This window comes from Homarus americanus, unplaced genomic scaffold (genome assembly GCF_018991925.1).
Source record: "Homarus americanus isolate GMGI-L3 unplaced genomic scaffold, GMGI_Hamer_2.0 scaffold38393, whole genome shotgun sequence".
Classification (NCBI taxonomy): domain Eukaryota; kingdom Metazoa; phylum Arthropoda; class Malacostraca; order Decapoda; family Nephropidae; genus Homarus; species Homarus americanus.
Window position 1 is genome coordinate 405,839 of NW_024719307.1, and position 24,232 is coordinate 430,070.

General features: G+C 35.5%; 1 protein-coding gene and 1 long non-coding RNA gene across 7 annotated transcripts in view; one reads left to right on the forward strand and one right to left on the reverse strand.

Annotated features, from left to right (window-relative positions):
- The first annotated feature begins 1,138 nt into the window (after window positions 1-1,138).
- On the forward strand, window positions 1,139-5,356 carry LOC121859970. Its single transcript, XR_006087794.1, has 2 exons — window positions 1,139-1,633; window positions 4,713-5,356. It is a non-coding gene; the product is annotated as an uncharacterized LOC121859970 (long non-coding RNA).
- Window positions 5,357-8,316: 2,960 nt separating this feature from the next.
- The window catches only part of LOC121859968 (CCR4-NOT transcription complex subunit 3-like), a 99,258-nt gene continuing 83,342 nt past the window's right edge, over window positions 8,317-24,232 (reverse strand). For 4 of the 6 annotated variants that reach the window (XM_042356943.1, XM_042356945.1, XM_042356946.1 and 1 more), the window contains 2 exons: window positions 23,196-23,276; window positions 8,317-10,802 (listed from right to left, as the gene is read on the reverse strand). In XM_042356943.1, the coding sequence (XP_042212877.1) occupies window positions 10,704-10,802; window positions 23,196-23,276 (180 nt within the window). In that variant the 3' untranslated portion in view covers window positions 8,317-10,703. The remainder of the gene's footprint in view (window positions 10,803-23,195; window positions 23,277-24,232) is intronic. The other 2 variants (XM_042356947.1, XM_042356948.1) reach the window with 1 other exon arrangement.

Consider the following 24,232-nt stretch of genomic DNA (forward strand, 5'->3'; position numbering starts at 1 on the left):
TACGGCGCAAGTAGCTCCCAAGATGGTTTTCATAATCAGATAATGTTCACAATATAATCTTCAATTTTATTTCATTAAGCAAATTTTTTTCATGTAGATTATTAGATTATTCACATCATAAACCCTTTGGACATGACGTCACGCATCTTTATGATCAGCTCTTGAGGAACATAACATAACATAACCCGGTAAAACTAGTTTTGTTAATGATAGGGTTTTGAGGTTTTAAGTTCCTCTAATTGTTAAGAAAAAACAGTATTACTCTTTACCGCACACCTGCTGTTATTACTTACTGTGACGAAAAGATTTTGAGCCAGAAATTACGAGAAAAGTGATTGGCCAAAATTAGAAAAGCAGACCTTAAACCAGCTGTCATCCTATTACTTTGATATATCAGTGGAGAGTGAATTCTGCTTTAAGTCAGGGGTGAGTTTGCTCTTATTTTCCCTAAAAATCAAGTAACGTATTCAGTTCTGTTTTAGTTTAGTTTCATTCATTTAACATTCAATTCTACATACAATCTAAAAACATTTGAACAAACAAACTCAACTATATTTAAGTAAACCTCAATATTTTGACTTTGATTAAACCCTAAACAACTTAACTTTACTAAATAAGCAAAGAATATGCTTTCATCAGTATTAACATAAGTTAAGGAAAGTAGTTTTTAGCTATGACCTAAAATGGTGACATTCAAGGATACAAACAGACACGAATTTGTTGTTAGCCATGCCTTTTGTTTGATCATAATCTCCATACGAAGTTACATTGAACTTACTAAAATGAAAACAATTTAAGAACAAAATGTTCACCATAAATCATTGCTCGAGATATTGATCTTGATTCTTGAGACAAAGTATTCCAGTCTCCTTTTCTAACAGCAGTGATCCAAGTAACGCGTCACTTTTCAATCGGAGATTTACCTTTTGGCATCCGATAAAATGGCAATGGTTTGTGTTGTCCAATTTTTCTATTCGTGCAGCCTAACGGCTCAGCAACTGTGAGGCTTCTAGCATATTTAATTTTAAATCGTCAAAAACTACAATAACTTGCATATAAACTTTGGCGGAAGCATTTATCAACTTAATATTGAAAACAAAAGTTTCCTTAAAAATTCTTTGTTATTTGCTTTTCTCTGCAATTTGTTCGATCATGTGTAACCAACCAGTACCTACCTCATTATCGAATTAATGGATATTTTTACACCCAAGAGGCGTAGGGAATGTTATGTCCACACATGTAGTACATATATTTTTTATAAACATGTGCATGTTGGTGGAGGATGGCGTGAGAATGACATCATTTTAACCACTCCCATACCTTTTAATCTACACTAGCCAGTCTCAGCCTAGCAGACGACACCCTCCACTTGTTTTCTCGAAGACTGGGGAGTGGGATGCAGTAGTATACAATATCCGTTTAAACATCACCAGTTAGATATACAGTACAGTGAGTACGTCCTACGCTCTCGTCTGCACATACACCGTTTTTAACAGTTCCAGCAACAACAATGACTACCAACAACAATAATAGTACCAACAATAACAGTACCAACAGTAATAATAGTACCAAGAATAACAGTACCCGCAACAACAATAGCAGTACCAAGAATAACAGTAACAGTATCAGCAAGGTAAAGAACAGCAGTAGCAATAAGAAAAGCAGCTTCAGGTATTGTGAGGTGATAAACGCGTTGGTGTGTTATTTAAGACAGGATGATCCCAGGAGCCAATACACTGCTCCAATCATAGTTGCCAGGCCGTATTGGGGGGGGGGGGGAGGTATTATTGCATTTTCACACCCCACATTCCTACCCCTAATCTATTATCATATTCGAATAATACTTTTAATTATAAGATAATTTTCTTCTATTACATCACCGTTGCAAATGTATAATAACGGAGATAGCGTATCCCAAATTTTCTCTATTTCTTCCATTAGTCTTCCGCCATTGTCGCCTACCTCACCTCCCACAATGCGTGTCTCCATCATAAATGATCACGCGCATTCGTTCCCGTACAAGTCATGCGGCCAATCAAAAGCGATTTTTGGGGGGCAACCAATTAAAATGATTTGAAATCGATTTTTAGTTTGGGTCTCATATTTCCAAATTCAATTTCATTTCTGACCATGGAAGTCTGCGATGGGTATCACTTCAATTACAGTATATGGAGCTGATTGCGAGTTTTTGGGAAGAAACGAAGAAACTATGGTAAATTTGCATAAGCGCACCCCACTTTGTTAGAAAGTAAAAAATATATTTTTCTAGTGTATTTGTGTGTGTTTAGACCGAATACGACCTTCATTTCTGTCGGAAATTGGCGTTTTTTTTATTGATTTTTTTTGTGGGACGTTTTCCGAAAAAATAATGGCTAAGCGAATACAAAATACACCAAAAAACACTAGAAAAACATAAACCAAACCTAACCTAACCTAACTGACTCTCACCATATGATGGAATCACCTATTTCTTACCTTGTTGGTCTGGTTCTTGTTCGTCGTTGGATTCTGAGATTCTTACAGGTTACTAACGCTGATTCTCGCTTAACGGGGGTATAGGTGGGCAGCTATAGTTTCTTTGTTTTTTTCCCAAAAACTCTCAATCAGCTTCATATAATTTAAGTAACACCCATCACAGACTTCCATGGTCGGAAATGAATATGAATTTGGAAATATGAGACCCAAACTAAAAATCGAATTTGATTGGGCCAAAAATACCGCAAATTAAACCAAAAATCATTTTTAGTTTTGTGAGTGCTGAGTTATGAAGGAGACACGCAGTGTGGGAGGTGAGGTAGGCGATAATGGCGGAAGATTAATCAAAGAAAATATTGTTGCAAGAGTTCACAACTCTCTCTCCGAAAATGTTTGCCCGGAGTTTTGAAACTTGTGGCTTCTTAAACCTTAAGCTATGACCCGTAGTGAGTTGGGCATCCACCAGCTCTAGGTATGAACACTCAACTGAGTAGTGCTCTCCAAGATGTTTATCAACTTCAATTAAGTCACCTCTTGCCCACCTATAGTATAAGCTAGGCAACAGCAGACATTTGGAGGAGTGTATTGCTTTTGATATATCATTTATAAAACAAACAAACAACAATGGGCCCAGTACACTACCCTGTGTTACCCAGCTTGCCATGAGTACACATGATGATTTTGTGCCATTACAGAATAATTAATACACACCACTTGTCATGAAGAAAACCTCCAATACCCACTTGGATGCTCCCAAGAATTCTGTACCCTTCCAGTTTACTGTACATACACTGGTCCCCTATGTTACGTTATGGATGTGTTCTTGAAAAAGTGGCCATATTGTGACTTTCCTTAACACGAACCATTTTTTCTTATATACGAGGTGCAATCAAAAAGTTCTCGAACTGTACCGACAAAATAATGTAGCAGTTCTAATCGTTGCTGTCCCCTTCAAAGTAGTCCCCTTGGGAGTTAATGCAGTGGGCCCACCGTCTTTCACACAGCTGAAAGCACCTCTGGAACTCTATTTTGGGGATGTTATTCAGCACCTCCTGCCTGAATCTCCATGATGTCGTCAAATTGTCGCCCCCTCAGCCAGATCTTCATCTTTGAGAGCAGCAAGAAGTCACAGTGGGCTAGGTCAGAGGACCATTGCCATATTGTTTTGGGCCAAAAACTGCTGCGCAGATAGAGAGGTGTGGGCTGGCACATTGTCAGGATGCAGCTGCCATTTCTGTGTTCGCCACTTATCTGGAGGTTTCCTTCTCACATCCTCCCTAAAACGCCTCAGGACCTCAATGTAAAAGTGGTGATTTATTGTCGAGCCTACAGGAACGAACTCTTCATGAACATTTCCCTCCATGTCGAAGAAATATATCAGGAAGCTCTTGACCTGCCTTGCTTTCTTCGGTCGTGGTGAATTAGGAATTTTCCTCTGGGATGACTGTTGCTTGGTTTCTGGGTCGTAGACATAAACCCAGCTTTCATCACCAGTAATGACCTTGAAAAGGAAGTTTCGATCGTTTCTAACATGTTCCTGGAGGACCATGCACACAGTGAGTGGGTGTTGCCTCTGGTCCTGGGTCAGCAAGCAGAGCATGAATTTGGCAGCAATCCGCCTCATGTTGAGTTCCTCCATGAGAATGCGTTGGCATGAACCAAATGATAGGCCAATGATGCTGCAGATGTTGTTAATCTTTTGCCGATGGTCCTCGTGGATGCCCTGATACACTTTTTCAACATTTTGGTTGGTTCTGCTGTTTGAGGGCCGACAAGAACATTTGGGATCCTTAACCAACGTTTAGGGTGGCCATTTCCAAATTTTCAAAAGGGAGGAAATTTTTTTTTAATTTTTATGACACTTATTTTTAACCTAAATGAAACATGTTTAATGATGAGTTGAAATATAAAAAGTTGTATAAAATATACAAAAATACTTAGAAGTGTTGATTTGTCAAATATCACTATAATGTAATGAAGGCTATTTTGTGGTTTTTCTAAAATTTCAATTTTTTTAAATGCACTGTATATGTTACATACATGATACATGCATTCATACAGTAATAATAAAGAACTGAAAGAAATGAATATTCATTTTTACCCCTGCTGGAACAACATACTGTATGCTAACCAAATTAACTTACTTCACAAACTAAAGGAAGTAGCCTACTTACCAATGTGGCCTTCAGTTCCCACTGTTTTAGTATACGTAAGGTGATTTATATAATTCTTTTTAGACAGGCCCAAAAGAGAAGGACAAATTAATGTCCTGCTTGAGGTGGCGCAGGACGGAGGACAGAGTGCTCAAAAGCAGGACGTCTGGCCAGCCTACCGACGTTTGCCTATGTTTGAACTGTGAGAACCACTCAAAAGTCTGGCTTCTGCCCATGGTGTCATCACCGAATGTTTGTTTAAGCATTTCGTGAGTCTCCGAAGCGGTTTTGCCGAGTTTGAAGCAAAAATTGATGCACACGCGTTGCTCCTTTAAGTCTGCCAATTTGTCTTCTCACAAAAATCGCTGAACACCTCTAAGACTAACGCACAAAAACGCTTGTGAAAAAAAGCGTGCATGTATCACCGTGTCACTCGGCACACTGCTTCACGATAAAACTGTTGTGTGATGTCTGCTAGGTCTTCGTATGTGAGTGTGTGTGTATAAATATTGTTCCAGTATAGTGCTGCCCTCTTATGGTCTGTATGTGAATGAGTTGTGAATGAGAAAGTCTCATGCTTCATTGTACTATAGTGAATGAGACAGTTTCCATTCCTTATATATATTGTAGTACTGTAGTTGACTTGTTTGTTAAATAATATACAGTAGTCATTCTGAATCCTGCCGTCACCTGTACAAGTTCCTCAACAAAGCAATTCTTCAAGTACCCGTACCGTGTTTACTTACCCCACCATGAGCAAAGAGAAACCAAACAGGTCTGGACTACAACCTGTTAGCACTCCATGCGGCCAGTCCAGGAACTTTTGGATCACACTTCATACTCCCATGTTAAAAGTTGAAGATGCGTTCACACGGAAATTTTTTCAGTCAACACAAGTAATATAAATAACCTGTAAATGGAGACAGAATACATTTATAACACATTAATTATACAGTTCAGATATTTTATATTTTTATTTACCACAAGGCAGTCTTCTACTTAGGAACACAATTGGCTCTGGAGGTCTATTCGTAAGTCCAAAGTCACCTCTATTGCTTGCAAACAATGTGTTAAATATGAAATATACCTTATGAACAGCACAGTACTCATAATTTACTGTATGACTTACCTGAGATATACAGCCACAAACATAAAAGTTTTTCCATCTCATTGTGCAGTTTTCCTCTTTTCTTACTTATGATAGTTGATTGCATAGGCAAAGAACGTTTTACATGTTCCATATTTCTTTCTTTGAAATCAAGGTTGATCATAAGGGAGCGCAGCTCCAAGAAGGTTAAGAACTGTTGTATATTATTTTCCATATAAATTTTCAGAATATATAAAAAGTTAACGCTACTGAAAAAATTAAAACCGATGAAATACATATAATCATCACACAGTTGAAGTTCCAATGCTTACATGAACAGACAAAGCAAGTGTATCATACTGTCCATTTTTCAATCGTCTATGTCAGAATAAATACAAATTTAATAAATAATTTTTTTTTTATAACTTTAATAAGTATGAACTGTATTCTCCATCTTATTATAAATATACTGCCATTTGTAGTGGCACTCACATCCCACACAAGTGACGATCGCAGGCCACTTGATGTCAAAGTAAAAAGTGATCAATTTTATTAAATGTCTATACATGGGTTCCTGGAGTAGATATGTCAACTTTCCAAAAGTATCTAAACTTCTGATAGTCAATGTAATTAGTCTATTTTTCAGATTTTTTTTAAAGACCTTCCAGTACCACTTGTTCATGGTTTTCCTACATCTTATTTAATTTCTAATATATTTAGTTGATAAAACTCTATAAAAATTAATTGTCAGCACAAATGAAGTAATACAGTACTTTGGACCGAAGGAATATGTAAAAGATATGAAGCTAACTGCTTAATAAGAGACTCCTTTCCTTCTATTTTAGGGATTTTTGTAAAAACTTGTGGATGCTGATCATAATAAGACTTAACAGTGCTTACAAAAGAATATTTCCCATTTTATGACAATCTCTTCACGCTAAACCAAATTAATAACATCAAAATTATACTAAGACTTACTTACTCTTAAATTGGTGTGCTGCTCTCTATCTGGGGTGACTCTTCTGTCCAACTGTTAGATAGTGTGGAATCAAAGTCATTTCATTTTATTAACTCTCCTTCTTAAGTTGATAATCTCTCTTCCCTTTCTCTTCGCCGCAATGTTGCTTCACTCTCTCTCTTTTACAGATACTTTAACGGCAATGTTCGGTGGATTTGGCATCCTGTGTACCGCTGGCAAGGCTGTGGGCTTGTCACACTCGTATTGCCTGCGGTTCCCACCTTTTCTGTGTGGATGTCAGTTACATTAAAGTAACCCATTTTATACATCCTTCTTTCCTCGCACAGCCAAACTGTGGAATGCTCTGCCTTCTTCTGTGTTTTCATACTCATACAATGTCTCATTTCAAAAAGCTGGTTTTCCGGCATCTTCGTGGTGTAAATTAAGTCTATTTTTAATTTCTTTTTGCTATTATTTTTTTCGGCCCCCAGGCTCCGTTGTGGGTTGATGACCTGTGCCCGGGTGGGCTATTCCCCCCAAAAAATATTAAGTAAATTCACTTACCACCAGTTAAGAGACAATTACCTAAATTTGCCTACAGGCACAGGTACTGTATTACTTTGTGTCAAAAGTGTCAAGAATTTTTCAATCATGGAATGTAACCCAGAGTTTACATAGGATTAAGGTCTGTGAGTGACTCCGTTGGCTATATTGCTGCAGCTATCAGAACACATTACAGTGATGTAATTTAAATGGGGTTACAAGTACAATACATGTATTTGTACAGATTTGTAAGGCATTCACTCCTCAGATTGATAGCATAATGGTAGTTTCCAGCCAAGCCAATGTATATGGTGGGGTTTGAGTTCCAACTGTAATATGTAGTTCCAAAATTTGCATTGTATACAGCAGAGGTTGTGTATTTCAAATTCTTGGCCAAAAGTATGATGTGTTACAGAGAATTCACAGAAATTAAAATTGCATAAATAAAAAGAATTCAATGTATTATGCTGAATCTACCTTTAACTTTGCCTCTAAGAAGCTAATTTGTCTTATGTTTCTAAGAGCTCAAGTGGCAACAATCAATAAGAATATTCAATATAAACAGAAGTTAATGCTTTTCAATTTATGACGATGTCCTTGCCAGAGACAACCAATATTTGGTTGGTGACAACAATTCTCTGTAATCTTTGAAAACGGATAAAATATTGTATAAATGCTAAGGGAGACACCGAGATTTGTCATTTAGTTCATAAGGTCCACCACATGTCACGGGTATACAAAAGCATTGGCATTAATATCTTACCTGATATTATTTCAACAAAATTAAGAATGCAAGATTTCTCTAAAGCACTGCAGCATACAGTATTGGATTCTTCCTAACTGAAAAAAAGATTTACCCAGCTACTTAATCTTCGAACTTGCACACTTGAAAATTTTGTCAGTCAATTAAACGACTTGCAGAAACAGTGTTAATGAGAACATTGGCACCGCAAATGTCAAAACTATGAATATGAAACACTTCAAATCCCCAGTTAACCCCTCAAGAATTTTAGAAAGGGCCAACACAAGTTAAAAAAAAAGCCTGTAGACTCCAGGTGGTGTTTTCTTCAAGGGATACAAAGGAGAGAGAAACTTTACCATTCCACAGGAAATAGAGTGTATTTTATATCACTTTTATATAAACACCTTTGTCCTCTACTCTTAAACCAATGTGTTGTTTGTCCCATTATCTCATGACACCACAACCACTGCTCAAATGCCATGATTAACAGACTGTATCAATAAAAGAAAAGACTGCTCAATGTGAAAATAAATCTGCAAAACCTAAAAGGATTTATGAAAAGTATTTTGAAAGTGATAATGGATTTAAAAACTTAAGTTGTCTTTGCCAGAAGCCAACCTGGACAAATAATTATGCAAATTTTGTAGGCAAAAAAATCAATGAATACTGCCCTCTCACAGCTTTCAATGAGGCACAATTTCTCAAGTAGTTTGTGTATGAAAATTAGGCTTTCTGAAACTGATACAGTGGCACATTATCCATTGATATTATTGCATACACTTGTTAAAACTGCTGAATACTTCAGCAGCAAACCTGCTAGTCCTTAAATCCAACATGATGTTCCAAATCAACCAAGAAAAGTGGTCAGTTTCCAGCTACACTGCATACCTCTGTAGGGATGTCAAGGACAGTATAAAAATATCATTTACACTGTATAAAAAGTCTACAACGACTGTACACTATCTACATGATCCTACTCCTTTAGCTGGACACCTAGATGTCTGAGGGCTTCCATAAGTCTGTCAGTTGCATCTTTGCCTTGAGCAAACGACCGACTTTCTGTACACAAAAATTCCCTATTTCAATGCTGGACTTACACAGGAAACCAAAACTAAGTTCAAGCAAAATATATTTAAGGAATGAATTTCACGTATACTATCTTCTTATAAAAAGAATTTCATATTATATCAGTTTGAATGGCAGTCTCTGTTCTAATAATGTTCAAATATAATTTTCAATTATAATTTTTACTATTACAGTTAACTGTGTCTACTTGGACTTGCAGTATAAATTTTTAAAATATTATTTTTTTCTAAACTGATAAAAATTTTCTATAAAACTAATATACAATCTAGACAGGATCATCAGAGTCAATCAGATACTATCAACAAGTATGAATGGAAGCTAATAAAAACAAACCAAAAATAGTATTGCACGGGCATTCTTAATACCAACATAATAAATATGGATTCAACAGATTCAGTACTTTACCACCCATGTATAACCAAGAAAAAAAAAATACAAGTCACAGCTTGTGATCAGAAGTATTAAACCTTTAAGATGTTAATTTATTAAAATTTTGTTCCAAAGTGAGTCTTGATACACATGGTGAAACTCTAGGGTGGTGTCTGAACCTTCCAACCTGAGTGATAATGAACTGAAGAAGACCAACTAACAACTTATGCATTCAGGCCACCAGACTTCCTCACCATTTTCATTTTGGTAGCAGTGCTTCACATAACACATACCTCAACACCAGTGAACCATAACTTATCTATGGAAACTTGTATGTTAAAGTAAACTATAAAAAAAAAAGTAGTTTTTGAATTGGAAAATTTGAATTAAACCCCCACTTTAGTTTTTGACTACATAAACAAATTAAAAGAAAGTATACTGTATGCACCATTACCACTGTAAGGAATAAAGTATAAAGCCAGGTCTGTATTAATGATCCCCAGGTGTGATTCGGTACTGCCATCAGTCCATCATTTCTGGTTGTAATGGAACATCCCTTTATTAGGCAAGTTCAGCTCAGCTGTGACAAAAGAATGGCTGGCAGGCAACAGCATCACAGATCTTTGGCATTCCACATTTGTGTAATCTCCTTCAAAACCAGTCCTAAACATTAATACTGGTTCGCAGCAAAATATTATCTGCACAAAATGCTGCATCCAGAAATTTGAGCAATAATGCATAATGCACTAAACTTACAAATCTAAACTCTTGCCTCTTTCAAGGACGAGATCAAAAAGTGGTGTTCAGGCAATAGTACTCTTAGACTGGAGTACAACATACAAACTCAACCATACAGACCTCATGGACAACTTTTGTGAACACAAGTCTGGGGCATGTGCAAAAGAGGAAACTATCCTCTAAAAATAGACATTCTATTTTTTGAAAAAAAAAAAAAGGAAAAAAAGAAGAAAAAAGGAAAATAAAGAGGAATAGATACAACACTATCACATATCATGGTGTGACAGTGGTTGTGGCAGTCATGACACTGACTTGACTGGGAAGCATTGAACAACAACAAAGATAGTGGCTGGGCTGGGCCGAGGTCTGGTCTGAAACAGGAAAAATGTTCTCCCATCCAACCTTCCTTGGTCCCCCCCATTTCCCCTCCACCACCTTCCTCTCCTTTTGCTTGCCATATGGATAATTATCACTCAAGTGTAGCACAACCACCCTCAGTGTGGAAAATGTGCCGAGGGAAGTGTGTGCGAGATCTGGATATTTGCGGACGTCTTAGTTCAGATCCCGGTCTTCCAAGAACCGGTACTCAAAGGTGAAATTTTCCTTCTTCCGCTGGCCCCAGTTCTCATAGTCGAAGTAGATGTATGTGCCCTGTAAATAAACAGAAAATGAAAATGAATGAACACAATAAAACATTAATACTGTAATAGTAACATCCACTTTAACATTGGTTACCAAGGAAGTACAGGTAGTTTCCTTTCCTATGATATATCCGTACGATCTCCTCCAGAGCAGCAGCTCTGGAACCTCATCACTCATAAATTAACCTTTTCTTTCAATACATTAGGAACTGTCACTCTTCATTTTTCATGTATATATTTACCCCCATCATCTTATCAAAACTGTATGTAATGAATGAGAAACACTAAGCAAGTGACAATATGCCTTTGGTAAGAATAAAACAAGGAAAAGTGTTAATCTAGATTCTAGAGGTTAAATCAGATGTTTTAAGGCGCTATGATGTTGGTGACTGAGCTGTTGACATCACCAGTACAGTACTCTTTTTAACCAGTGACATTAATTGCTACAAGAGGTTGTACAAAGAGAAGAAGAAAGCTGTCCAACCGGCTTCTATACATACTATAGTTTCCCCAACCAGAAGATACCTCAATTTAGCAGAGATTTCAACCCCCTTGAAAATTCACAAATACTACTATGTCATGAATTTTTAAGTTTTAGCACTAAATATTCAGGTTTCTTTAAGTAATTAGTAAAAATGGTTTTACTTAGAAAAAATGCACCAAGTAATGTAAAGTGTTAAATATGCCTCTGAACATAATAATGAAAAGTATTGTTTCATAAAATATAAGATTTTTTTTTTTTCAGAATTAGCCTGATTGTTTCTAACCATAGGATCTCTACTCTGAAGTCTTCCAATGAAGTAAATCCACAAGTTCACAGTATGATATGACGCCAAAAACTGAAGCGACTTACTGGGACTGGCCTATTACATATGACCTGACAGGCTGCTCCATGATATCAACAACAATATCATGTCAGCAATTGTTACCAGAAGCAGGTTAACCCTAATCACATTGTCAGGGGATGTTGGCATGACTGTGTAGGTCTCTTATTATGACCTAAATGACAAGTGTCCTTAATACACACAATCCTAGAAGTTAACCTAACCTAAAATAATTTTTACGTTGGAAATTTTGGCAACAATGTACTCAAAGCTGAAGTACAATATTTTCTCTTAACATGTACAGTACTGTACTTAGTTTGAGTAAAAGTGTTCCAAATAAATGTAATTTCTAGAAAGTCGATCCTGATAAATGTTACTTTAGTCCAGAAACTTAAGTACAGTATAGTTACTCCACAACTGCATAACTCTGTATATTGTATATATGTTGGGCTCAGAAATCGAAAAGCAACCACAACGCGTTGTGGTTGTTTTCAAAATAACCAGAAAGCGAAATTTTGCATTTGGATTTTACCCTAACCTAACCTAACCTATAGCAAAATCTCGCTTCTAGTTATTTTCCAAACAACCACAACGCTTTGTGGCCTCTTTTCGGTTTCTAAGCCCAACATATACACAAAACTATCAGTATTAGTGTTTCTTCAGATCAAGAAGGTTATCGTCCACCAGTGTGCACAATTTGAATTTAAATTTCTTACATATTTCAAAATATGAAAAACATGTACTGTAACCTGTACAGTATATTTTTCTGGGTGACCTTCAATAATTTAAATCAAAACAAACTATTTCTCATCAAAGGTCAATAATCATTAAACTAATTATCATTTACAAGTGAAGTGAAATTTTCCACTCCCAAATAAACTATCTGTGGATGGCTGATACACTTTGACAATAATTGTACACAAGTTTCTGAACATTTTGATTATCTTCAGTAATCATTTTGAGAAGTACACAATGTCTATTGTGAACTCTCTCATCTTTTGTGTTTCTCAAAGGCAGTCATAAGATAGCAGACCCTACATACCCCCATCAACTTAACTACCTCACAAAAATAGTCTTTACAGTCCATCTTGTGATGAAACATAATTAGTAACAGGTTAAATGGGATTGCCTTGAGAATGAAGATTGAAGTTTCCAACTCCTATATGAAACTCAAATGTTTTATCCACAAAATTATTTTGAGAGGCTAACCTGAGGTAATTTGAGAGAGTGGAGAATGACGCAAGTAGAAGGTGAAAGGCTGGCTCATAACACCTGGCAACAACATATCGTCCTGACCTTGACACTGGCTTCGATGCATGTTCTCTATAAGAAACATGTGCCAAGTTATTCAAATCCTGTTTGGATTTGAACCACAGAACACTTTGTCTTAAATGATTTACTTAGCTGTTTTCATCATTGACTACCGGTAGTTTATTTGTTTCCCGAATTAATGTAAATTTCAAATGAATCACTTGTTTGTGTTCATGATGTAATTCTCGTCTGGTGAAACAATTGAAGCTTTTCTACTATTGTCAACATAGAGGATGTAATGAAGTTTAGATTCTGATACATTAAATTAATTATCATGAGTCCTCCATTAACTGAACTGCTATTAACCAGAAATTTACAGTAACCAGATGTTCTTTCATTTACATTTATTTGTGAAAGGATTTAGTTACCCATGCTGTGCCTACTGCCATCCAGATAGCTTACACTTACTGGTGGACCCTAATTTATGAACCTTCAGTTTGCAAAAATTAAAAGTTACAATTTATTTAGCCCCATGCTTTGGTGTACAAACAAAATCCCAGTACAGGTGCTCCTCTACTTAAGAATGTTCAACTTACAAACTTTCAGAGATACAAACATCATCACTGAGGGGGGGGGGGGTTACCTGCCAGAAGAGTTGTTTAATGTGGATGAGACTGGATTATTTTGAAGAAAATTCCAGATAGAACAAACATTACCTAAGAGAAGAATGAGCCAAGTTTTGAGGCTGTATGAAAGGGTATAGCTGTACTAAATATCCATAATCTTTTCATTTTTTACAATATGTTTGGTATCTACAAGAGTAAAGTTGGACTTACAAACAAGCCTCAGGAACGTAACTCGTTCGTAAGTAGAGGAGCACCTGTAGTTATGATTTTTTTCTAACGATAAAAATCAAGTCTTACTAATGATGAAAACATTGAGGATGATAATGAAAATTAAACTGCCAGTGAATGGATGATAGGACCGACTCAAGACAGTTCATGAATAAAACTTAATGTTGGTCACTCTGAACATATTGATAGTGACTGTAATGCTGATAAGGGTTAAGATCTTCAAGTACTGTACTGTGTGTAACCATTGGAGACTTAACCAGGTAGTGCCTTGGCAAGACTAAACACAAGTGGAAGTACTTATAAATATAGAAACACAACAATAAAACTAAACAGGTAAGACTTGAGTTTACCCTCCTTTAAATGGTGATACAACACTTTCTTTATGTGCTTATCTAAACCATTTTCTCTGGTTTCTCATAAGTATAAAATTGCTACAGTACTGTACTGTATAGCATGTACACTAGAACCCCACTAATTTGTATATTTTTCTCTTGGGTAAAATATCCTAAAACCTATAAAAAAAACTTTCAGTCAATTTTAAGAATTATTCAAACTTTGCATGAAATCTACCCACGAGATCCATGTGGTCAGCAGGTTGGAACAGGCAGTTCCCTTTTGTGTGGGTCTACTAGGGTATCAGTTGATATATTTTGATCTTAAGTCTTTCTCTTTGTTAATGTTAACTCCACCCCATGACTCCATGTCTAGAGGTTTCATTACAGTATTGTTAAAAAGGATTGCAATTTTAACAAATATAACTTGCCAATTATTAGTGGTGGCACAGCACATTACTGTACCATACATTTCCATGATACATCCAACATAGCAACAAGATGGTAACACACCTGAACATACTGTACACTATATAAATATTATTAGTGTTAACATAACTTCACATACACCAGTTGTATATGATACAATTAATGTTTCATTAGGGCTTACAAAGCAAAGTCTTTCCTTTTCCAACATGTCATGAGCTAACAAAGTGACATGACAAAATCTAGTTCAATATATAAATACTGTAGTATTATAGTGTTAGCATCACTTTACATGTATTAATTGTATGTTATGTTAAGATTTTAATAAAGTCTCATTAATACTGACTGTAATGGCTATTTGACCTAATGTTAGCTCATAAATTATGCAAGACACAAAGAGGGTAACTGGCTGCCCCCAGCAATCATTAATGATACAAAAATATAAATGTTACAGTGAATATAATCCACAATTAATCCACACTATACTACATATTTTGGTACCTCCCAATAAAACTTGTACTATACAGTATTCCAGAAAAACAAGAAACCTTATGACAATTCCATTATAAAATATTATTATGGAGTGTAAATATTTACCCTCTATTAACTACTTAAAAGTTTGCCACCTACAAAACCCGGAGGCATGGTGTTCAAAACCCAAAGTCCCACTGAGAGTGTTGCCAGGTGAACAAATTTCCCCCCAAATTTTGTATTTGGCAAAAAAAAAAAAAAACGAGACTAATTATGTAATATTAGTTTAATATGGCACCTGACTTGGTAGGTTTTAGATCATAGGTAAAAGACTTGTATAGTTTTCTGAAGGGGAGATGAACAGTATTACTCTACTTTTATTGTGTGTTAAATATATGACCCCCTGGTTTCAAAGTTTGCACAGTAGTATATCGGTATGTTAAGGCCAGTGTTATAGTACCTCAAGGTTTTCATTTACAAGTACAGGTAATCCTCGACATATGACCGCCGCAGTCGTATAAAATATTTTTCAAATTACGTATTTTCGAGTCCCGACGTAAGTGATCGCGCTGTGTACTGACCAAATTTTCGTTTGTAATTCCATTTAAAATGGCTGGCAAACATAAAAATGAGAGTTCTCGTGGTGCTGAGAAGAAAAAGAGACACCCATTTTAGATTTTCTATGTATTATTTTCGCCTATTTGACTTACGACCTGGTCGTCGGTCCGGAACCCCGTTGTAAGTCGAGGAGAGACTGAAGTGTTTAATTTAGAGTATTGTGATCTTACACATCTTCTAACAAGTGTCTGTCCTTAACCTTGATTATGGGGATTTATACCGTACTGGGAGGGTGTGAGGCAGTGCACCGCTGGGACTAGAGTTTTTTTCTATAGGAATTCCGAGTGTTCCGGACTGGCCTATGCTTCAATTACTCCCATAAGGCGAGTACTATTGTAGATCATGTTACAAGACGATTTACGGCTGTATTCAGAGTCCTTCGCATCTGTCATCACCACGATGTAAATACTACAGTATCATCGCAATGGTATAAAACAATTGTAAGGGTGGTATTCATAGTCAGCCATCAAATGGGTATGACTCTCTTAAGTATTTTTTAGTTTTATAAAAGGAATAATTTGTTTCATGGTTGTAGTAGGGTTTGTTACATTCAGCATTTTTCTTTTCTATTTCAGTTATAATGTTGTTGGGGCCTGTAATCAGGTTGACACACTTGTGAAGTATATTTTCCTCTATAATAAAAAACATTCTCAGGATTCAAGCATAAAGTGATAAAATAAGTACTGAAGAAAAAACAGAATTGCATATTTTAATTTTTATACTGTATTTCATAAATTTCTAGTGGTTGTAGATTTAAGCATAATTTTGTCTGTTGTAAGAATATTCTCAGGTCTCAAGCATAGTTGTATTCCAGGGTATCTACTGGCCAGACAAAACAAAATTCCCTGGCTTTTCCAGGTATAAACTTGAAAAATTCCAGGTACATTAATTCGGTATTTATTACGACAGAATAACAAAACTAAACTTTTCAATAAAATGGGAAATTCAAAGATGATATAAATGATATTAATTAACCCTTAAGCCCTGGACGTTCCACAATGTCCGCTAATTCCCGCCCATTATTTTTATTTATTATTATTATTATTATTATTATTATTTATTTATTTATTTTTTTTTTTTTTTTAAAGTTTATTTTTTCACGACCCACCCCAAGCCTAGTGATGAACATCGGCAAAGACCTTGACACCCCTCCCTCCATATTTTTCTCCTCGGATTTGTGATTCATGTGGGTCGACCTGGATGTTCCAAAAAAGCTGTAAATCCGGCAAAAATAAAAAAGAATCACACTCCTGATCCACCTATAAGACTCTTGATTAATATATGGAATAATCCGCTGAAATAAAGTCACTTAATTAAAATAACAATTCATCTCTGACAATACTCAAGGTAGAATTAGTAGGTATAACCTGTAATAATCGGTTATTTGATCGCTAACATGAAATATGGCAGGTACGGTACACAAACATTTCAGATATTTGAGTGGACTATTTACCGGAATTTGTTCCTAGAAATTTAATTATATACAGTACCTATTTTATAGTACATTATTAATTTAGGGTATGATTGCTGTAAAAAAAACAACAACAATATTTTGAAGTTGAACCAAATTCACACAAAATTCCTGGTTTATTTGTAAAATTCCCTGGCTTTTCCAGGTTTTCCAGGCCAAAATAAAATTACATGCCTTTTGCAGGTTTTCCAGTCCAGTAGACACCCTGTATTCATAGAGAATTGTATAATAGAGCCAGAGAAAATCCCCCACCCCCAGAATTTTCAGTAATTTTCTGGGAATGGAAAATTGTTCTCGGAAGTTCCAGAAATTGCCTGTTACATTATCTCTAAAACCCGGAAAAATGTCTCCCATCCCCAGAATTTTCTGTAATTTTCCGGGTACCAGAATTTGTTTTTCTCGGAATTTCTGTAATCATATCTCAAACCCAGAAGAGAGAGAGAAAAAAAAAAACCCAGGTATCTGGAAAATTTTCTGGAAATTATCCTTCTTCAAAAATCGTTCCCAAAGCTGTAATTTTCTAGAAAATTCCAGCTTCGGGAACGATTTTCTGAGAAAATTTAAATTCCGGCTATCGGAGAGTTCCGGGTTTGAGGGATTCTGGCTAACAGAGATATTACTTCTGTTTGCCAAATACATAAAGATCGTAGACATATGGTTTATCGTTTTCATTCACAACTTTTATGAGAATTATTGATTTACTCTAGATAAAGTAAGTAAACTTACAATTGAGGTATATTACTGGTAACTCATGGATGATTCAACTCACTCCCTCATGGAAGAAAACATCTAAGACAAATCTAACATGTATTTACAATAAAACACATAAACAGGCAATTCCCGATTTAAAACATACATACATACATACAGTAAAGCCTCGGATAACAACGATTCGCCCAACAACTTTTTGTATTTGAAACCCTAGATAATTTAGGACCCAATTCATTTTACATTCTTATTTCATTCGTATTTATGACCAAAATATAATAAAAATAAAATAAAATTACATTTTCATATAAATAATAACTAAATCCTGATATGTATTACATATAAAAAAAATACTGTAAAAAAGATGAAGAGCGCCTTGCACAAAGAAGCTGCCTTGCTAATGAGTGGTAAACAACACTCTGAGCATGGCGGGCCTTTTGTTTTCATGCATCTGGAACAGGAACAGGAGAAAAACTTTCTCAGGTTTCTTACAGCATTTTTGCATCCCTATTCAACATGAGCAAGAGACCAAGTGATTGTAGTGTTGTTTCAAAAGCTAATAGAAAGTGTCTAAGCTTAGCCGAGAAACTAGATGTGTTAAAACAATATGAAAAAGGTGAGAGGTCTGTGGATATTACATGGAGCAAGCAATGAAAATATTTTCTGAAGTGGATGCATTAACAGAACAACGCCTTAAAATTTAAATAAACGCAAATGATCTCTACATATAGATGTACTGTATAATGAGAAAAGAAAGCAGCTGTGCAAGGTTTTTTCGAGAGATTTATTATTCGAAGGCCTAAACCATCAACTTCAGCTACACCATCAAATTCAGCATCATAAGCAGCTTCAACATCAACTTCAGGTTCAGTAAATTTCAGCAACAGCTTCAGCCAGAGTTGAACCTGATGATTTTGTCATCTGAGTAAAACTTGCACAATATTCATTGGTTGTCCTTATTTTTTAGACTTTACCGCCATTGGTGAATAGAATTTTAGTTTTACATTCGTAAATATTATTTAAAACATATATGAACAGTAAATAAATGTTGCTTTCACATTCATATGTTGAGAAATGACGATGTTTTCACATGAACGCACTTACTGTTCATACTTTTGCGTTCCCAATCGTCTCGCCTTATTTCTTTACCATTAGTGGTTAGCTACTTCTAGTGTTCCATTTATTAACATTAAATAGCATTACTTAAAACACACATACAGGTATTAAATTTTTTAAAATTAAGTTCACTACAGCTACAACCAGGGTCTTATGTAGAGCCATCGTCACTCATGAAAACTATGCCGTCTTGTCTCGGTGTGTGTTTTAATATTCCATGTATTATTAATGAATTGCATTGTTCATTTCACATATATAAAACATTAATTCAATCAAATACATATTCAGTAATAAACAACAATGAATCTTTTGTACATATTCTTAAGATAAATGACTATGTTTCCTTGAGTGCACACGTATACATTGGGTGTAAACACTGACAACAATGTCATCTCTTATCCTCTTGTGTGTTTTAATGATCTACGTATTAATTAATTATATTGTTCATTTCGCATACACTGTAGTACAGTTAACCCTCACTTTACGCGGTTAATGTAACCCGGAGGGTCCCGCGTAAAGTGAGAAACGCGTAAAGTGAATAACATAACATATGGGATTAATTGAAATGGAGTCCGGGCTGATCCCCAAACTCCACTTTTTGACGACACACAACTATGTTGTAGTAAAAATATTATCTTAACTTTATGATGGTATGCACACACAATTAATAATTAAGAGAAATATCAATAATATTAGGTTTTTTAACACTTACATTAGTAGAAAAAATGGCTGGGCACACGGGGATGGGCGGTTGGTTCCGAGGCAGAGGGCAGATTATTGGCCCTCACCTGTGTCACTTGTATCAATTGTATCACTATCCACCACAGAGGCTTGCAGGGCCTCTTTGTCAAACTCCCCAAAGTCCATATAAGTCCATATCCTCACCATAATTATCACTATCACTGACTTGGGCCGGCTGTGGTGGGTGGCGGGTGAAGAACTGGTAATGTTTTGATGACTGGGCGACCTCGTGCGCACCATGTTCGCGCAGCTTACACAACATGGCGGATGGCAGGAGGTTTGGATCCAAAAATGGCGCGGCTCGCCAGCCGCTCTCCGCGTAAAGGGGTACACGCACCGCGGAATGTGAGCATCCTGGGTTCCGGCAGGGCACCGCGTAAACGTGGAAACGCGGAATGCGGGACCGTGTAAAGTGAGGGTTAACTGTATAAAGATTAATTCAATCAAATACATATTCAGTCATAAACAATAATGAATCGTTTGTACATACTGTATTCTTAAGATAAATGATGCGGTATCCTTAAATGCGCACGTATATGTTGGCGTTCTCAATCCATCTCTTTTTTTTTTTTTGCCATTAGTGGTTAGCTACTTCTATTGTTCCATTTATTAACACTGAACAATGTTACTTAAAATATATATATATATATATATATATATATATATATATATATATATATATATATATATATATATATATATATATATATATATATATATATATATATATATATATATATATATATATATATATATATATATATATATATATATATATATATATATATATATATATATATTAATTTTTTTACATTAAATTTACTAAAGCTACAACCAGGGTCTTATCTTCTCCATTTTCTCGTGTAGAACTATTGTCCCGGACTCCCGGCTGTAAACACAAAAGAAAACAATGGCGTCCCATATCCTCTTGTGACCATATTATTATTATTCATTTATATTGTATAAGGTGCATTCAGAAACATTATTTAAAGAATATAGTTTGCACTTTTCATTAATTGTATTGTTTTGGGGGGGAAAAGAGGGTAAAAAGCCACACAAAAGATATGAAAAGGTCACACTTGGGAACACATCTCATTATTATTGCTTTATTTTAATGGTAAGTAATGAGTCGCGATACAATGATTCACCTTACACTGCAATATTGGAGGACACATTACCGTCGTTATTCGAAGCTTTATATATATATATATATATATATATATATATATATATATATATATATATATATATATATATATATATATATATATATATATATATATATATATATATATATATATATATATATATATATAATTTCTCCTTTTTTCTTCTTTACTCAACTAGATGTGTACACAATCCTACACACATATTGTGCAAAAATAAAATAAAATAAATTTAAAATAAAAAATAATATTCATAAGGTCAAACACAAAGTGTAAGGAATAATAATATCTTTGCGCAAGAGAGTGGGGGAGAGAGAGGAAGGAGCAGTGTGGGGGAGGCAGTTGCTAGGGAGTTGGCAGAGGCAGCTGGGCTGCATTTGCTCAGCAAGTGTTGAGGCCAAGCAGCAGCATCTACGCAAATGGCAATTGTGTTAAACTTTCATTGAGCTTTTCTTTAATGGTTTTAGCTCTATTTTTTCTTCAAGGTTATATACAAATGTTGTTTGAAGTAGTACAATTATTCAAAAACATAAGAAAGGTATGTAGTATGGTTTATGAATGCTGGGAAAGGAGGTACAGGAAGTTGTGAGTTTGCTTCTGTCTTTTGACCTGCCATGTAGGCCATTACTTTACATGTGTGAAAATATTTTATATTTTTTTTATATATTTGCATTTTTCAGTATTTAATATTAGTTTTGTTTTTGTAATGGTAACACAAGACTTGTCACTAGTCACATCCCCCTAGCCCTCTCCCTACCACTCCAGGGCAAGCTGTCAGTTTTGATTATTTTTCAACTCATAATTTCGTGGAAGGTATACAAAACTTTTTATTATCTTAGGGTCAAAAACATAAGTGACCAAACTTTCTTTGTGTATTAAGAGTTCACACCGAATGGGGGCGGGGGACTGAAGGATCGTAGCTGTTCCGATCTGCCTCCTGAGTGTCGTGAAACAATCAACATATATCATCGTCCAACAGCCAAATGACAATACTGTACAGCATTTTTTTTCTATTTTATTTATTGGTATTTTTATTTATTCCTCACATGATGAAAATTTACTGGTATATTATATTATTTTATCTTATTCTCATAGGAGTTGGTAACTGGCAAGAATTCAATTTCAGAGTTGGTAACACTATTCATAGCGTCAGCTGTTGTGGTGGTCTCGGCCCGGACGCATTGGTGTGAATCTGGTGTCTTACTACAAATTATGTCTAGGATTATACCTAGTATTTCTCAAAAGCTAGGGTCTAATTATACAAGAGATATATAAAAACTGAAGCTTTTTTACCCAAATAACATGGGTCAAGCTATATATGAGTACAGTATATACGGTATGTTAAACAATATAGTGATGTAAAAAATGGGATTTTAGTTACAACCCTTCCCATATAAAACAACAAACTCCCATACCTAACATGTACAGTAAGTCCTCACTTAAAGTTGTTTCATTTTTATAAAGATACTATTTCTATACCAAGACTCCACATAACGTTGTGTAAAATCGTTATTATGTTGTCGGTCAGATGGTACTACTTTACTCCCCACGACACATTCCCTCACCCACCTAGTGATGCTATATTATGTCACCAATGACCATCAGCCTCAGTTACTCCTCTGCCGAGTATGGATGCTGTTGTGAGTTCTGTGTTTTATTTTGTTTTGCTCTACTTTGCCTATTGCTATGGCTTCAAAATGACCAGCAAGTGATTCAGCCAGTACTGCTAGCTGCACGAAGCAATGGAGAAGCATCAGTCTTGCAGTGAAGATGGATGTTTTATGTCGCTTTGAAGCTAAGGAACGTGCTGTGAATATAAGGGTAGCATTGGGTTTATTCACTACCACGGTGCATACTATTCGTGCTAGTGCTGAGAAAATTAAGACCAGTGTTGGAAGTGCTTTGTCTTTGAAGGTTACTAAGACAAGTAACACTCATAGTGGAGTGATGAGGGCAGTGGGAGAAAGAAGAGGACCCTCTGGGTCTCAGTGACCCCCACCACCCTCCCATCTTTCGCTCACTTCACCTTAGACCATCAGTGAGTACATTAAACATAATTATACTTAAAATCTATATGTATTTACAGTGCAAATATACAAACATTTACAATCGTGTTTATATTGTATTCATTGTGATGCATGTTATGGGGGTGAAGGGAGGTTGGCAATATAACCTACTTATTTCTTTAAGTTTCAGATGATGTTGCAGTTTACAAGAGTGTAAACATGACACTAACTGAGCACTTACTGCACAGGTAAAGTAAGTAGAGTGATATTAAACAATATTAAGTAGTGTAAAAATTGAATTTTAGTTATAACACTGCCCATACAATACAACAATAATATCCCACACATAACAAATAAAGTAAATACTATAAAGTGATGTTAAACAATATAAGTAATGTAAAAAATGGGATTTTAGTTACAGATTTTTGCGATGAATATATTGGGATCCCATTCGTAAGTGTGGGTGTTCGTAAGTCGGGTGTTCGTAACTCGGGGACTGCCTGTAGCCACGTTTTGATGACAATATAATAAAAAAGTAACATTACTTGACAGTTTTCAAACTAAAATTAAATATATCATGTAGAAGAACAAGAACAAAAATTGTAACTGTACAATAAATTGGTTTATAGTGATATTAAGCATGATATTATAAAGAATAAGGGTGAAACTTCACAACACGAATTATACTGACATTGGGCCAATGGTGTCAGTAGATAAGGTGGCTGAGTTAAGTTAGATTGGGTAAAGTTTGGGAGAATTAACAATATACCGATATATATACATATTTTTGAGAATTGCAATTAAATGCCAGGTAGCGACGTATCCTACTAATATTATGTATTTAAGTAATTATTAGATGTTATAATTGACTGTAAGTTGGCCTGGCGAGTTAATGCTAGGCATTAACATACGCAGGTATACAGCTAGACGCCACATTCTGGACTCTATGTACTGCAACCAAATATGCCCCATGGCAAAATAGCACCTACGAGGATTGAGGGGTGCCGCATAGAGAGATTTTCCAGTTAGTTGAATCTCACTCTTAAGATTCCCCAATACATCCTACGATGCACAGTGCTACAGGCTGACCTCGCAAATTTGTCTCAGAAAAACGGACTTCTTTAACACTTATTCCACTCTATATAAATGATGTGGCTTAGAAATAAAGAATATGTAATATAAAACTATAAAATACAATAAGAGAAATTAAGTGAATGGGTGTGGAGGCAGTGCGCTATAGCTGTGTTGCCAACTCGCCAGGCAAGGCGTCTCGTATATTGTTACAAGTAATGAAACTATATTATGTTGTGAAAAAATAATTACAATACTCTAATGTGACTTAAAAATAAAGAGAATACAATATAAAACTATAAAATAAGAAAAGCCTGGGTGTGTATGTGTGGCCACACATCTTCCTGATGTGACGTCATAGCATACACAGAGCACAGTGCAGCAG